Source organism: Sinocyclocheilus anshuiensis, unplaced genomic scaffold (assembly GCF_001515605.1).
Source record: "Sinocyclocheilus anshuiensis isolate Anshui unplaced genomic scaffold, SAMN03320099.WGS_v1.1 scaffold118, whole genome shotgun sequence".
NCBI classification, from domain to species: domain Eukaryota; kingdom Metazoa; phylum Chordata; class Actinopteri; order Cypriniformes; family Cyprinidae; genus Sinocyclocheilus; species Sinocyclocheilus anshuiensis.
The window spans coordinates 580,389-594,730 of NW_015546020.1; the positions used below are offsets into that span (position 1 = coordinate 580,389).

General features: G+C 35.4%; 2 protein-coding genes across 2 annotated transcripts; one reads left to right on the plus strand and one right to left on the minus strand.

Annotated features, from left to right (window-relative positions):
• Window positions 1–1,048: 1,048 nt before the first annotated feature.
• On the minus strand, window positions 1,049–7,258 carry LOC107698557 (natural killer cell receptor 2B4-like). Its single transcript, XM_016499593.1, has 6 exons — window positions 7,235–7,258; window positions 4,823–5,066; window positions 2,448–2,759; window positions 2,234–2,347; window positions 1,358–1,425; window positions 1,049–1,198 (listed from the first exon to the last, which is right to left on the minus strand). The coding sequence occupies exons 1-6, from the start codon at window positions 7,256–7,258 to the stop codon at window positions 1,049–1,051; spliced, it is 912 nt and encodes a 303-aa protein (XP_016355079.1).
• A 2,978-nt stretch (window positions 7,259–10,236) lies between these two features.
• On the plus strand, window positions 10,237–14,082 carry LOC107698558 (uncharacterized). The gene is made up of 6 exons (XM_016499595.1): window positions 10,237–10,326; window positions 10,744–11,073; window positions 11,545–11,871; window positions 12,352–12,471; window positions 12,616–12,647; window positions 13,417–14,082. The coding sequence occupies exons 1-6, from the start codon at window positions 10,275–10,277 to the stop codon at window positions 14,080–14,082; spliced, it is 1,527 nt and encodes a 508-aa protein (XP_016355081.1). The 5' UTR covers window positions 10,237–10,274.
• Window positions 14,083–14,342: the final 260 nt, after the last annotated feature.

Consider the following 14,342-nt stretch of genomic DNA (forward strand, 5'->3'; position numbering starts at 1 on the left):
CCTCGGAAGCACAAGACCCAAGCCATATAAACATTTTACAAACCAGAATGTCACAGAGATGTGGGCTTTTGACCAGTAACAGCAACCAACTATGTTCTAAAAAGGTACTAATATCAACCAGTACACCATACTAACCACATTTTTACAAACTATAGGCCTATTTATTTATCAAATTAAGTTTTTTTCCCCCCAATAAAATGAAAAAGCAAATGGTTTACAGTTTATGTTTGGATAGCAGCACTGTTAATGCTACTGGAAAAAAAAAAATTGAAACATAGCTACTTTTAGTTAGTTTCACCTCAAAACTGATTAAAACTACAGTAATTATTAACCATCAATAATAAACTGTAAATCATACATTACATTTATTCTTAAAATGACTCCCAGACATTGACAGAAAAACAGGATATGACCTTTATTTAAAAAAAAATTAAAAAAAAAGCTATCAAGAATAGTTCTTAGTAGGTACTACTGTAGAGCTGGAAATAACTTGTGAAAATAGCAATGCTTAACTGCAGGATCACTGCATAAGTAGCCTATATATAGAAGATCATGATGTATATGCACACAAAATATATATTTTTATATTCCACAGTAAATTCTCTGTACAATTTAAGACCTTTTTGTCAAAAAGCGGCATTGATAACTTTAGTAGAGTAAAGCAGGTTTTGTGTAGAGCAGAAATGAAATGATTTAATGTGAGCAGGAATGGAAAAAGCACTTCAACCGCATGCTATTGATAAAGACACACTTTCCACACCTCAGAGACACACTCACAAACAGACATCGACCACAAGACACATTAGACACATCCTCATGAACAAGCTGTCTGTGACTGTCACAGATCAAAACACATTTGTACGGAGATGTTAATAAATGTGACCATAGCAAAGTCTTCACTCCTTTTGATGAGTATTTTGCATCTGCATTTATGCTATTTTTGTGAGTTTTCACACATTTAAGGGTAAAACATAAAATTGCTCCACTTGATTTAGAATTGTATTACAAGGCAAGTGCTTTTGAAGTTTGTATGAGACAATTTCACATTTTACCCCTCAGGATGACTGATTCTCATCAAAAACTCAACCACAGAGTCAGACTCGAAGGTTGTTGCAGGCCACACAGCTAAACGACTGAAGTTTGATCGTCTTCTCTTTGTGATTGGTGCATAAACCACATGATCCTCCTCTTCAGCTTTCTGTACAAAAAAAAAATGCATAACACAAGAAAAAAATTATAATACATGTGGCAGGTTCATCCTGAAGAATGAAATGTGATATATACTTCTTTTTTTTTCTTGTATGAAATGATGCTGAAATTATACAGAGACACTCAAAACAATAATTAATTGTCTTACTGATTTATGTGTGTTTCTTTTGTTGAATGTTGGCTCAGCATAACTGATCTCATCTTCGTGAGTCTGAACTGTTTCAACAACAACAACACCAACAACAGATGCATTAAAATGGCATTAACAAATTTAATTTGACATTAGGCCTACAACGTTCTTAACAGAGTATGTGGTGTTTGTCATTAAATTTAAATAAATATTATTTAAACATAATTCTTTACATATCAATCAAACTCAGGCAGGATGTTTAATAAATGTCATTTGCATGCTTTGTATGCTGAAATTAAAGCTTAACCCTTTTCTTAACAGTTTTTTATTTTTATTTTTTGCAATGATGGTACTATATTTTAATTTGACAATGTTTTTTATTAATTTTTTTACTTTTAGGGGATTTTATGGTACTAAATTATATGTGTGCAGTAGTTATAATTGATTTATTTACTTTTTAATCATTCACAACTGTCATAAACTGTCATAAATCTCGAATGCTTTGGAACACAGACTTAGGTCTGGTTTCTTTTTAAAGATGACATTATTGTCATAAAAATTTGAAAAATACAATTTTCAAATTTTATATGAAATACATATTTCCCAAAAACCATTTTACTTTAAAACTGTGAGAAAAGCAAAGACATAAATCTAAACAAGCTGTGTTCCAAATTTGAGGCTGATATAAAAAATAAAAAAATATCAGTTTGTGCGAGTGAGGCTAGTTAAGTGACACATTCATTGTCATTGCATGTACAAACAGACTTGTATTATGATATGAGTGAAATCTACAGAAATTGCCAAAACTACACATTATTTTGGTTCTTGTCATAAATAGAAACTAGAGAGTGTTAACTACAAAACTACTTGTTAATGTCAGTCTGTAACACTTGCCTTGTTGTTCAGATTTTCTGTGTTTCCTGTAGATGCAGAAGATCCCAAATCCAGCCATAATCAAAAGAGATCCAGCAGCAGCAGCAGAGAACAACTTTATCAGAGAGACTGAGTCTGGAATGGTAATCATTAATGTAAGTGAATGTGTCAGTTTGATCTACAACAGAAGACAGAGATTAGGTCAGTAAATAAACACATATTGACACCGTCGTACCTGCACATGTGTGACAGAGTTGAGTGATGTCCAGATGTTGAGTCTGGTTGCTGATGGGATTGTTGAGCACACAGCTGTAGCTGTTTTTATCCTGATATTCCACCTCCAGAGGTAGAGAGAGACTGATGCTGAGATCAGACACACTGATGCTGGACAATAAACTGTTTCCTTTGTACCAGGAGAGAGTCACATGACCCACATTCACCACTGAACACACCAATGAACAATTCTGCTGTGGTGATGATGATGATGATGATGAAGATGATGAACATTGTGAAGAGTTACTGCTGATGACAGGAACAGGCAGACGAGCTGAAAACATAAGAGTATAAGAGGAATACAGATCAATCTAAAAATGCTTGGGTTAATGCTGTACAAAAAAAGATTAGTGTGAAATTACAGTATGGGACCACATCTTTTACTATGGTGTCTTGGGCTACCTTGCCAAATGGCTTAACACTAGAAACCAGAGGTGGGACCAAGTCATTGTTTTGCAAGTCACAAGTAAGTCTTGGGTCTTTGCATTCAAGTCTTGAGTCAAGACAGACAAGTCCAAGTCGAGTTGCAAGTAGTGCAAGTATATTATTTTATGTTCTTACATAGGGTAGTCCTTCAACAAATATTGATAACAACAAATTATTCAAATTTCAAGAAATGAGGCACGGAAATTTATTCAATGTATGTCAATGTATTTTGTGGCTCAAACTATTCATAATGACCACAGCTGATGGCTTGGTTTAGGGACTATGTGCACTACCATGTAGTAGCCTGTCAGATTTACAACACGTGAATTCAGCCATTTCTTCTGAAAGACATGAAAGTGAGTGGCTGGTAAATAGGGAGAAAAATAGAGTGAACTTTATAGGTAGGCTACATACAATGTGCGTTTGTCGTGAAAAAAAAAAAATCAAATTATGTTTGAAAGTTTATTACTGCCGTTTCCATATACATCGGTGTATAATATTATTATTACTATTATAAATGGTTTATAGTGATGATGTGTATTTTAAATGTCTGAAACATTAAATAGCCTAAAACATTATGTGGTTGAAAACACTGACAAGCATTACTTGGCCCCTCTCTGGCTCAGTGCCAAAAGCCGTGCTAATCATGGCTACCAGTGTGATCATACGCTTCCAAAAGGGTCTGGCTGCAGGCTTGTACTTGCACTCTCAGCTTTGCACTCTCAGACACTTGCACTTCCGCTAGCGACGTCACTTGCAGTCTTGCAAAGTCTTTTTGTTTGAATCTCTCAACATTTTACAACAGTAGCCAGGTGGTGAAGACAAGACAAAAGAACAAATGCTTATATCCCTTTAACAGTTTTCATATCCGTGCTAGACATTGCTGCTGCAAAAACACAATGTGCAGTAAACACTGTTACTTATATGCTTCAGTGATTCACTTGTGCAACTGATGACATGATGCTAGTTTAAACCTTTGTATTATTTTCACAGTAGGACTTCTTTTGTATCTGTCTGCACTCTTTGTCACACTTCTGACTTGGCTAGATCAGAAATTTGAATATGAACATACAAGGCCCAAGCTCCAACACTAATCGCCATTATGGTGACTTCAGAATAATTACAGTAGTAAACGATTACATTTCTTACAGTTTCATAGTTAAAGACAACTTTATAATGTGAATTCACATTGAACCAAGAGCAGTGAATGACTGTGATGTTAGCATCATTCTGTTGTTGACAGTCATTTGTAAGAAAATTAACCAGCATGCATTTATTTTAGTCAATGGATGAGTGCCATTATTAATTGTAAACTAATACTCTGTACTAATGTGTCACATTGCTTTGGGTTTTGGTTCACATTTTTTCTTATGTCTTTTACTTATGTCTTATGTCTTTTTTTAATTTGGTTCATGTTTCCTGTCATGTATTTCCTTGTACCTCATGTTGGCCTGCCATGTGCTCCCCCGTGTATGTGTCATGGTCTGATTGGTTCATTGTTTGATTGTTCACTGGTGTTCCTTGTTAGTCATTAGTCTCTCTCTCTCTCTAGCACTTATGTTTCTGTTGTCTCGTCTAAGTATTGTTGAAGTAACCTACTGTTTGATGAGTCCATGTCTAGATCAAGTTCATGCCAGTGCTCATGTTTATGCTTAAGTCTATGTTTATGGATATTTTCGAGTCAGGTCATGTTTTAAGTTTAGTTTTCCACTTCTACATTTTTATTTGTTTTCATGTCAATAAACTGCGCTTGGGTTCATCAAGCTTGCCTATGTGGAGTATGTTACACAATGACAGTTGTGAGTGTGTTTGACATCTGTACCAAAATCTTAAATCACTTTAAAATGTAAATTGTTCCAATAAAATAAAACAAGAATATGTTGAAAGATATAACAAATGTTTTCTACTCACCATACACAGAAACATTGAATGATTTTGATGTCAGTTTGACTTCAGTTATCTCTAGTTGATAAACTCCAGCATGTTCAGGTGTGATGTTTGTGATGATCAGAGATCCAGTTTGATTGTCCAGCTTCAGTCTGTCTTTGAATTGCCCATTAGTACCGTTATATGTGAAGAACAACTGATACTTTCTATTGATTTCAGCTATAGTGTACTTTTCAGCTCCGTATTTCCACAGGATATTTTTGTCTTTCTGTATTTCAGTAAAATCAATGTATAAAGTGACAGAATCTCCCTCCATCACTGGCACTGACTGCATTTCATTTGTTTCAGCACCAAACACACCTGATAAACAGATTTAACACAGATTAATACATACGATGGTTCCCAGAGCCTGAAATCAGCTGTAGATTTGATTGTTTACATGTGAAGTTGAGAACATCCAGAACGGCAACACAAACACAAACTTTAAATGAAGGTTGAGATATATAAACAGACAAATATTTAGGGTTGGTTGCATAACTTAATTTTAAAGACAGATTAACAAATCAGAGGTTATAATTCTAACCTTTGATTATGTGATTAAAACTTTCATCTACAGTTCATTTTGGCCGCCATGGATTTGCAATTGTACTTAAACATCAATAATGTTAATATTAAATTTCCCTTTTGACTGAAATAAATGTTTAAAATGTCAATTGTCTTTATAAACCGCTACAGATACAGAGAGACTATTAGAATCAAGCAGAGAAAACATTGCAGCAGCGCATTTGGATTGCATGTAAATATTTCTTATGTGTAAAGAATAAAATGCATCCTTAATCTTTAATTTGTTTTAAAGTCATCTGCTGTAGAGGAAAATCAGTTTATAATGACATAATTTATTGACAACAAATACTTTTATTTGTTTGATTCAAAGTACAAATCTTATTGTGTTGGATATTTTCAAAATCTTTTTTTTTTTTAATGAGACATTTCAACTGAAGACTAAATCAGACAGATTCGGTGTTCATGCTCATTTTGACTAATTATTTTTTTTCATAACTTTTGTAGACTTTTGTAGATGGCTTAATATTTGAAAGCAATTTAATGGAAGGTTTTGACTTTCTGAGCCTCAATGCAGAGCAAAAACAGAGATGTTTAAATGTCAATTAATTTCATGACATTTCCAGACCTGGAAATTTCAATTAAAAATTCTGCACAGAGAATTTATAGTTAGTGGATTTCACAATATTCACAGTTCATCAGAAAATAAGGTACAAAAGGGAGCGGTACCCTTTCAAAAGGTTCACCTGGGTACCTTCTTTACCCCTAAAATTGCATATTAGTACATTAAGGTATATATTAGTTTCTAAAGTCTACATATTTGTACCTAAATTCACATACATTTTAAAAGTGTCAATGACCTTTTGTTTTGACTGTGTAGCAGCCACTGTATTGCTCTAAATTAAATCATAAAAATGTTTTATAACTTACCAGTCAGACTCCACCAGTACAAAGAGAACAAAACAATCATGTGAAACATTTTCTTCAGTTGTTCAGCATCTGATCTAAAAAACGACCTGCTGAAAACATTCAAGCTGGTGTGAATCCTCCCACGACAGAGTTTGACCCTCCTAGTTCACTCGTTGCATTTGCACAGTTACATATTACATTAAAAAAGTATCCAGTAACGCAATCCAAGAACCACAATATGAAAGTAATGTAATCTGATTACTTTTGGATTCCCAAAAGGGTCACATATGTAAATAAACTGTTGTGATTTTAAAAGTGTGTATATTTATTCAATTCTTAATTTTAGCGTTTGAAAAAAAATAAATAAATAAATAAATAAAATTGTGTCTGATCTCACAGTGCCAGTTTTACTGATGTTCATCATCTGAGTGAGACTGAAACCTGCTGCGGTCGGTTTTCTTTAGAAATGTGGTTTGATCTGGACGAACATTTTGGAGTGAGAGTGTGTATACAGATCAGGTGTGACTGGGTTAGTTTGTAGGTGAGGAGTTTCTTCCTGTCCAGCTTTTTTGAACTTTAACTGCAGAAAATTGCTACGAGCCTCTTTTCAAATCTCTCATGCAAATGTCCACAGATATGCAAGTGAACATGTGCAACAAATCCAAATCCAATAACAGCACTATTAACAAATCACATCGTTCATGTAAAGTGATATAAAACAACATTATACACAAAATACCACAAATGCGCCCTCTTAGACCATGCAGATAAAGGAATTCTTTTTTAGACTGTATATCGTTTCTCTGCATCCATGTTAGCTCAACCCATAATGTAATGCACAACTCAACGCAATGTCTCGCGCACAACTCAACCTGAACATGTGACCTGCTACACTTTAATAGTAAATCTTTCTTGAAGAAGCCCTAACTTTAAACATTTCAATGGAACACATTCTCTAGTTATTACCTTCTGAATATCACATTCATACATTTTAGTCAAACATTTTAAACAATGAATGAACTCAAATTGGTATGAATTTATAACAGAAACATATAAATACACATCTTTGTGAAAACGTCTTTGACAATTACTGCCACTGTGTTCAAGAAATCAACAGATATGTCTGTGATTAGCAACTTTGCTCAGTGGTGCAAAAATACATTGTCAATAGAAACCTTTGGTGTTCCACAGAGTGCAAACACAAAAATGCAATGGAGTGTTTGCCAAATCTGTTTCGCCAATATACTATTATTACAGCTTCAACTGGGGGTGTTCAGCACCCTCTAGCACTGGGCCTGAATAATTATCTATCCCCCCATCCTCCCTGCAAGTGTCCCCCACCATCCAATGTCTAATGCAATACATTTTTTTGTGATCATCAACGAGGCCTTAAAAACAAACAGAACAGCCTGCATTTCTAATCATTTATGCATATTTGAATGTTTATTTTGTTTATGCTCTGTTTATTTTATTTAGGTTTTGTGTATAATTCATTTATATTTTATTTATTTGTGTTTCATGTATATCTATTTACTTTAATTTTTCAAGCTCAGTTGCACTCTTATTTTTTTATCTGTTTAAGTATTTTTACATATGCACGTTGGATGTGTTACACATAATACACATTTACGCTAAATTATTGAAATTGTCATTTTATGTGCTTTCTCTTCGCTCATCAAGTTGCTATGACAGTTTTTACACTAGCGGGGCCCATTTTCATTATCTTATAGGGCCCAACAACCCTACGGGATCATGTCATCCAAGATGTCTTTCTTTCTTCAGGCAAAAACAAATTGGTTTTTGAAGAAAACATTTCAGGGTTTTTTCTCCATATATTGGACTTCAATGGAGACAAACGGATTGAAGGTCCAAATTGCCGTTTCAATGCAGTTTCAAAGGACTCCACACGATAAGGAATAAGGGTCTTATCTAGCAAAGCGATCGGTCATTTTCTAAAAAAAATTAATAAAATAAAAATGTCACATTTATATGCTTTTTAACCACAAATGCTTGACTTGCACTAGCTCTGCGCTGCGTTTTCATGACGTCACGCATTAGTCACGTTGGAAAGTACAAAACACTTTCACAGCACTTTCGTGTTGTGTATGTTTTTGAAGTGTTCCAGTGTTCAGACAGACAAGGAATCAGAATGAAACAGATTCTGGATTTTAACAAATAAAGATGCTGCTTTAATACTATTACTGTCATTCAATGTGTTTTCCTTTGAGGAATAGCTACTAAAATTCCAGATTAACAGATTAGTGTTTTTATGTCAATCCACAAATAAAAATGAATTTATATAAACTTTACAATTTTTATTATCATGAAAATACATTTAAACATGCATAAAACACATCAGTTTTCCTGCAAAGACTTATGTATCCACTTGTGTGCTGAGATTCTGTATTAGCAATTTTTATTCAAACCCCACCAGATAGCGCCACTCGATGGCATAAAGTACTGTAGTTGACAACTAATTATGTTAACTCAACTAATTTAATGTAGAAGAGCTAAATAACTAATGTAAACTAAGTAAATGTAATGATATTTATTTATATTGATTCGTGGGCATTTTTTAAACACTTATAATAATATAAAGCCTTTATTTATTTATTTTACTCCGCCAAAATTCACTTTAAATGTTCACTTTCATTCATGAAGAAGACAGGGGAAAATATTCTCTCCTGGGGCCTCATTTATAAAACGTGCGTACGCACAGATTTGATCGTAGAGTGTGCGTACACAAAAATCCACGGCAACGTTCATATTTTTAAAAATGGTCTTTGACGTGGAAAAGACCCAGCAAGCAATTTTGCGTTTAAAAGACGTCTATTAGCCGTCTAAAGCAGCCCAGACGTCTAGGCTAAAACAAGGCTGAATTTGGGCTGTCAGTGAAAATCTAATAGACGTCTAATCATAGCCCAAGAATAGACTAGTCATCAATTAGACCGCTATTAAACGACTACATACATACATCTAATAGACTACAAAATGGCAATCCATCCAAACAAATTAAATATACAGCTTTTATTAAGAAAAATAAAATTTTTAACAACTTGGAAAACTTAAGACAATACAAAATTATTAAAATACAAAAGAATTAATGACAAAATAAAATTGTATAAATACAATACACTTAAATATAAATATTATGATAAAGAAATCTGGAATTTTTAACAACTTAAGATAATAAAAATATAAAAATGAAAAAATAATAAATAAATAAATAAAATATTTTAAATAACTTGAGAAAAAAAAATCTAACACAAATCAAGAGCATGTTATCACACTTAACATTAAAACTTTACGGATAAATGACAACATAAAAAAAGATGAACCCTTTTGTTGGTTTACTTATTTTAACAAATAAAACAACCAACAGTGAACTTAAAGGAAATGATTAATTATTGGTTTTATTTCTTGTTTAAAATGCTTCCCAACTGCATTCCTCAAGTCCAACTCTGTTGCTGCCAGGAAGTTGGTCATCACAGCATCCTTGTTTGTGTCTGTGAAATCTTAATAGCTAATGTTTGAATTAATCTATATAAATAATGCCTACCAAATATAATAAAACGCCAAATTATAGACTATATGTATTAATTTAAGAAACATAGCAGTCATCAAAATAAAAAAGTAAACTACAGCATTAAGAGCTGTTTTGCTCAAAATCGTTCAAATTTTTAGACGAAACGGATTAGTATGTACTAACACTATCAAACAGCATTTACACAGCACTTTACAAACAGCGCTAATACAGATTAAAGAACGTGACGACAACACGTCTCTACGTCTTCGCGCTGCAGTGTGTAGGGAGCCTCCCAAGTTATATTTTCACTTTCATTCGTGACACAACGGTTTCTTAAGGCACCAGTACGCTGGATAACAACCGCCGTAAAACAATGATAATGGGTAATAAGAAGAAGACACAATGGCTTCGGGTTTACTGAAGAGGAACATTGCACTATTATCAAAATATGCATTCTTTTTTTTAGAAAACCTGGTGAAAATGAAGCTTCTCTTAGTTTCGCCCTTATTATTCTGGTGTTTTCTCGACCATGGTAAGACATCTATCTAGGCGTATCTCTCTCTTCCAGTGTTCTGACGATTTGTGCTATCCGAAATTTGCGGTTAAAACTGTGTTTTCAATAAAAACAGTACCAAACATGCGTAGGATGCTCGTGTGCACAACAGAAGATGTAGTCTATGTCAGGGTTGGTTTATCTGGCATAACGGGCTACAATGCCAATGACGAGCCCATCATGCAGGGCCAAACATTGGTCTTCTGTGTTGACGGTATTCTGTATTCTGTAAACCCAGTCACAGCGCGCCATAGACGGAGCGATGAAGTGCTCCGCCTGTATAGATATCGCTTCACTAACCAGCTGCAGCGCGAAAGCACGGCGCGGACATAGAATCTGCATTCATTTGGAAGAAATGGTGAATTGATTAAAAATAGTGATTAATTTCTTCCTCAGGTGCATCTTGTGTTGATATTGACGGAGTGTCAGTGATGGAGGGAGATTCAGTCACTCTACACACCGATGTTAAGACAAAGCAACAAGAGAGAATCAGATGGTATTTTAATGACATTCGCATCGCTCTAATCAGTGGAGATCTCAGTAAGATCTGTACAGATGTTCAGTGTAATAAAGGTACTGAGAGATTCAGAGACAGACTGCAGCTGGATCATCAGACTGGATCTCTGACCATCATGAACATCAACACCACACACTCTGGAGTTTATAAACTACTGATAAGCAGCAGCAACATCGACAGTGAAAAGAGCTTTAGTGTTACTGTTCATGGTGAGTCATGTTTAAAAATTACTCTTGTATGTGTAATTCACGTCATTAATATGTTTTTAGTTATCATTTTGCAGTGACATTTAGATGTGATTTTATTTTTAATTTACATACAGTATATAGATGATTTCATACTGTTAAAGTAGAATTTACAGACTTAAATTTGAATTTAGTTCAGTATGATTTACAACGTTTTGTTTTGTATTTGTTATTCATTTTTCAGTTACCTTCTACTGATCATCTCTTTAAATCCATCTCTTATTTCACAGTCAGTATGTTTTCCCCACTCCCACCAGGAATCCAAAGTGCAAAGTATTTCATTTCAAATCTGTTTAATAGCACAAAATGTTAATAAATGTTGCTTTCCAGACAAAGTCAAGAGGGCATGTTTTATTACTTACATATACTCAGTTCTTTAATCTATGTGCTGTTTCCCCCAAAAGATCCTCCAGCAGCTCTTGGCTTGTGTTTCAGATGTTCCTGCTGCTGAACAAGATAAAATGAAGAGAAAGTCAGTGAAGGAGGGAGAATCTGTCACTTTAGATCCTGCTGTAGTAAAAAACCCAAATGATTTAAAGGTGTGGTATTTTACTGATATCCTCATCGCTGAAATCACTGGAGATCAGAGTAAGATCTGTACAGATGATCAGTGTGATGAGAGATTCAGAGACAGACTGAAGCTGAATAAAACTGGATCTCTGACCATCACAAACATCAGAACCACAGACTCTGGACTCTATAAACTACAGATCAACAGCAGCAGATTCAGCATCATAAAGACATACAGTGTTAGTGTCACTGGTGAGTATCATTGTAGTCATTCAGTGCTTTTTCACTTGAACAGTTTTAGAAAACTGATTAATTTAAATCGACCCAGTAAATGTTTTTGTTGTGGCCTGTTTGAAGAAGTGAGCTTTGACTCAATATTAAATTATAACTTAGATCAAATCTATCATCTTCACATGCACATCAAACTGAAAGACAATTGTCACAGTTTTTGTCACCTTATGAATTTTAAACTTTTGAATTATGAATTTTAAATTATGAATTTTAAAATTTTAAAAGTCTATTGTTAATAGAAAAAAAATCATAATATTAGTCAGTTTTTCTGTGAACTGCGGTTACTTGTTGCTGTTTTAGCTGCTGTTCCTTACAAACCCACCAGATGGCACCTTTATCAAATAAATCAATGTCATACAACTTTCTACTAAATATTGGTCAAAAGTATTGATAAAGTTGTTTATCAGTCCATTTCTAGTAATAATGACTGTCTGTCTTTAGCTGTTCCAGATTCAACTGCTGCTGCTGTTGCTGCTGCTGTTGTTGTTGCTGTTCTGCTGGTTGCAGCTGCTGGTGTGATTTACTGTCACAGCAGGAGATCTATACAAGCAAGAAAAAATGGCAAGTATTGCATACAGCTGATTTGACAAGCTGTTAATGAGATTTATTGTTGGAAAAAAAAAAACACAAACTTTAAAATATGGTAAAGTATGTATTTTTATTCTAATTGACCAAAGTAAAAGAAAATTGTTATTGTTCATACAGGAAAAAGGACGCAGCACAATGATCCTGACCTGGTGAGATACTTTCTACAAGATCTGTCTGTCTGTAAAAACCTATGAATGTACAGAACTGAGAACTGTTAGGGCCCCAATATACTAAAAGTGAACTGGTGTGATGTCATTTTAAACCAAAATAGGCCAAAACAAAGTTTTTTTTTTTTTTTGGAGTTTGTTTTGGGAATTTGAAACGGCTTGCTTTGAGCTACCATTGGTCTGTGGTGATTATGCAATAGGTAGGTGTGGCTCTGGGGCTCCTCCTTCTTTGACATGGAAATCTTCTCCAGTTGATTTATTCTGTTCAGTCCGTCGAAATCAGACATCTGTGAGCAAAAACCTGAATACTCTGGAGAGCTGCTTTATAGAAACTGAAGATGTTATTCTAACTGAGAAGTGACACTGACACTGTTTTGTATAAAGTGCTATATAAATAAATGTGACATGACTAGAGTACCGAATTGCAGCTTGTGCAAACATAACCACATAGCTATGATAAGATGCTTTCTTAACTGCTTTTTTTAAGACAGCAAACAATATATCGCTGGTCACGTATTTCATTTATTTTTACCTCTAAAGTGAGTAAGGAAAGAAACTTCACCATGAGTATATTGGGGCTTTAGGTGGTACAGTATGTATCTGTTTGAGATTTCTGTGAGATGTTTTCTTTGAGATCTTTACATTCAGCAAGCATCGGAGAGAAAAAAAAATATAGTGTTTGTGTAACTGAATCATCAGGGTTTTTTCACAATCATTTGTATTACCTTCTGTGAATCTGATTTTCTTTCAGGAGAATGTTGAAGAAGTATTATCCCTTATTAAAGGGACATCCGCTGATCCGTCTGTGAGCACGCAGGGCAATGACGCTAAAGAGACATCCGATGATCTGGTTGTGAGCACGCAGTGGGATGACGCTAAAGAGACATGCGATGATCCGGCCGGAACCACGCAGGGGGATGACGGTAAAGAGACATCCCATGATCCGTCTGGAAACATGCAGGGGGATGACGGTAAAGTGACATCCCATGATCCGTCTGGAAACACGCAGGGGGATGGCGGTAAAGAGACATCCCATGATCCGGCTGCGAACACGCAGGGGGATGGCGGTAAAGAGACATCCCATGATCCGTCCGGGAACACGCAGGGGGATGATGGTAAAGAGACATTCCATGGTCCGGCTGGGAACACGCAGGGGGATGGCAGTAAAGAGACATCCCATGATCCGTCCGATAACACGCAGGGGGATGACGGTAAAGAGACATCCCATGATCCGTCCGGGAACACGCAGGGGGATGATGGTAAAGAGACATTCCATGGTCCGGCTGGGAACACGCAGGGGGATGGCAGTAAAGAGACATCCCATGATCCGTCCGATAACACGCAGGGGGATGACGGTAAAGAGACATCCCATGATCCGTCCGGGAACACGCAGGGGGAATTACATTATTTGCAGTAAAACTAAAGCCGGTTAAAGAGACATCCCATGATCTGGCTGTAAGCACGCTGGGGGATGACAGTAAAGAGACATCCCATGATCCGGCTGGGAATACGCAGGGGGATGACGGTAAAGAGACATCCCATGATCTGGCTGTGAGCTAAGACACAGAATTACATTATTTGCAGTAAAACTAAAGCCGGTTTCACACCGCACGCGTAAGCAGCGCATATTTTTTACGCCCCCTGGACTTGTGTTCTGCAGTGAGGACCATCTCGAAT